This window comes from Crocuta crocuta, unplaced genomic scaffold, assembly GCF_008692635.1.
Source record: "Crocuta crocuta isolate KB4526 unplaced genomic scaffold, BGI_CrCroc_1.0 scaffold158, whole genome shotgun sequence".
Taxonomy (NCBI): domain Eukaryota; kingdom Metazoa; phylum Chordata; class Mammalia; order Carnivora; family Hyaenidae; genus Crocuta; species Crocuta crocuta.
The window spans coordinates 2,314,133-2,316,984 of record NW_027532590.1 but is presented as its reverse complement, the minus strand read 5'-3'; the positions used below and the strand labels follow the sequence as shown (position 1 = coordinate 2,316,984).

The window sequence follows — 2,852 nt, the reverse complement described above, 5'->3', positions numbered from 1 at the left end:
TTCCATCTTGCCAGCGAATTGCCAAGGCCTCTCTCGGCCGCAGATCCTCCTAATACAGACCACTCCACCTTTTCCAGGGGGCTAGGGGTTGAGGGTGGGGAGGTACGGAGACAGGACTTCCACCAGGTCCTTTAGCAGGATTTTCACCAAGGACACTTCCCTGGGAGGGTGGGAGTCACGTCGATGACTGACCCGAACTACCGACTCTTTCAAATAAAGTTAGAGGCAATCATGATAATTTAGTTTACTTCTGAATATTTTAAATATTATGAAAACAAGTATAACAGTTTTGTTTTCAAAACTCTTTTGAGGTATCAACCATTAAAAGATGGGGGTTTTTGTAAAAAAAAACACACAGTGGTTTATTGAATACTTACAACGTTTACACCTTCAATATTAATTAAATTCCACTTAGTTTTAGAGGACGGAAGTGCACAAAACAAGTAGCTGTTGGAAACATCTTCGAATAGGGAACGACCACAGATGAAAAGACAGCACTAGATACCGACCCCAACCGAAATGTTAGCGGCCCCGTTTTCTGCTTTGAAATAAAACTTTATAATCCCCAGGAATATTTATATCCAAAGGCCAAGTATTAAAGATACACTTTACATACATACTACTGTCTGCTGTCTTTATCTGGAAGGGGTTGGGTAAGTGGGGTGGGAGCAACGCTGGTGTCTACACAGCCTTGAGGGAACATTCACACACAGAGAATCTACGAGAAGACGGGGATCCCTTACCACGCGGGAGTGTCCTCTTCATATTAAAATATGGAATGCTTTTCTTCAAATATCCACTTTTTTTGGAGGGGGAGGTGGGGAGCGGATGCCTCAAAGGGGGGCAAAGAGAGGGGAGGCAAATTGCACATAAATAAACCGGATGATTCCAAATGCAAGAAGTCCTCAGAGCAGAGCGTGGAGAGCTAGCCCGGAGTCCTGGGTCTGCTTCCGGCTCCTGGGCCCCGGCTCACTCGCGCCCTCCTCCTCCTCCTCCTCCTCACTGCTTGAGCTCCAGGGCCCAGACGTGCTGCGGCCAGCCCGTCCGGCCTTTGGTTTTCTTGTCGTTGCTGCTCACTGTGCTTTTCAAGATTTCGTTCTGGGCAGGGGAGAGGCGAAGGAGAGAAAAGTGGAAAGAGAAATTCAGAAAGGAGACCTGGTTCCACGCTACCCCCGCGCTTTGCGGGGAGACACGGAGATAATGAGAGAATGAGTCAGGGAGGAGAAGGGGATGGTTTCAAGCCTTAGCCCCAGCAGAAAAGCTACGAAGGTCTGCGCAGCCCTAGCTACCGCACAGGCCTTCTAGGCGCCTGCAACGCTCAACTACCGGATAGGCAAGCTTATAAACAACCAGCCGTTTCCAAGTCGTTTATGGAGGAGCTGGGGGCCTTCTCTCTGACTCCAGATGTAGGGGTCGGCGCTAAAGTTGGTTTCCCTGTTTTCAATCGCAATCCCATATTCGCGCTCTCGGGTAGATGGGGAGAAGTTCCCTCTGCCCTGGCCGGGGCTTGCCTGCAAGGGCTCTCCGCCCCCAACCCGGCAGTGCCTCTCCTCCGAGGCCTCCGCAATCCCTAGTTATTCCGGAGGTCACTCTATGCACATACTAAAGCGCCACAGGCCCCAAAGAAGAAAAACTAGACAAATGGGATGATTTCCCAGGCCCTTCATGGCAATAGCCGTGCTCCTACCACCACCAACCTGTGAACACTTGGTAGGAACTGGAGAAAACTACTTTTCAGTTGTAGTTCCGCCTTACTGTTAGCAACAATAACAACGACCATATTAGTATTTGCTGTTTGTCTTCAAATGCTCTTGCGAATAAAACAAGAAAGACTCATGAAGTACACTTATCTGGGCAGTTACAGTTTAACCTCGTCTCCGAAGAGAAACCGGAGCTGCATTTTGAAGTTAAGAGTACTTATTATTTATGTTTACCTCTCTATCTTCTGAGCACTGCAATGAGAACAACCTTAGTCTCTTAGGATCAGTGGTGGCCTAGTTGTCTAGAAGGGGATAAGGGACCCATAGTAAAAACTTGGAATCCAGCGCTTCTGGGCGACTTATTTTAGAAATACCTGAAAGCGAGATCGGATTGGAGGCCAAAGGAAGGCTCTAAAAGACATGGAGTGATTAGGCCCGCGCAATCGAAAGATCAATGGGGACCCTGGGTCCCGAAAGGCATGCCCGATGTGCCCGTGGGAACAGCAATAACCCGGAGGGAAGATCGCCAGCGCGGAGCATCCCTCTTAATCTCCTGCTGCTGCCGCCGTCGCCTGCCTTCCTCCCCCATCTCCTCAGCTGCTTCGGGAAACCACCTTTTCCAGACCTGGTTTAAACTACTTGGGCTTCGGATGCAGGCGGAGAAGGAGGGATGTCATTGCTCAGCCCAACTGGAAAGAGGCCGGTAGCACCGGTCCCCCGAACCCCGCAGCCCCTCTGCACACCCCTCCCCACGCCCCCGCCCTGGTACTGACCAGCTCCTTCTTCCTCTTCTCTTCTTTCACGTCTGTCTTCTTGATCTCCGCCTTGAAGGCCTCCGCCTCGCCATTCTGGTCGTCTTTGGCCAGCAGGTCCATGAGGTAGGCGATGTAGCTGGTGGCCAGGCGCAGCGTCTTGATCTTGGAGAGCTTGGTGTCGGCGGGCACGTTGGGGATGCACTCGCGCAGCTCGGCGAAGGCGCTGTTGATGCTCTGAGTCCTGCGNGCGGTTAGCGGTGCCCCGGCGCTTCACCGGGCGCGGCCCCCCTAGGCCCGGGGGCCCGGCGCCCGGCGGCACCCCCCCGTAATGGGAGTGGTCCAGGCCGGCGGCGCCGCTGGCGTACTCGGGGCTGTAGGACAGGGCCATGCTGTAGTC

At 52.5% G+C, this 2,852-nt stretch overlaps 1 protein-coding gene across 1 annotated transcript; it reads right to left on the bottom strand.

The window, feature by feature from the left end:
• Positions 1–264: 264 nt before the first annotated feature.
• On the bottom strand, positions 265–2,852 carry HAND2 (heart and neural crest derivatives expressed 2; the record flags this gene model as incomplete). The annotated part of the gene is given in 3 exon segments (XM_077779642.1): positions 265–1,098; positions 2,474–2,702; positions 2,704–2,852. Coding segments are annotated over 3 exon segments (477 nt in total), but the record flags the coding sequence as incomplete, so codon positions are not given.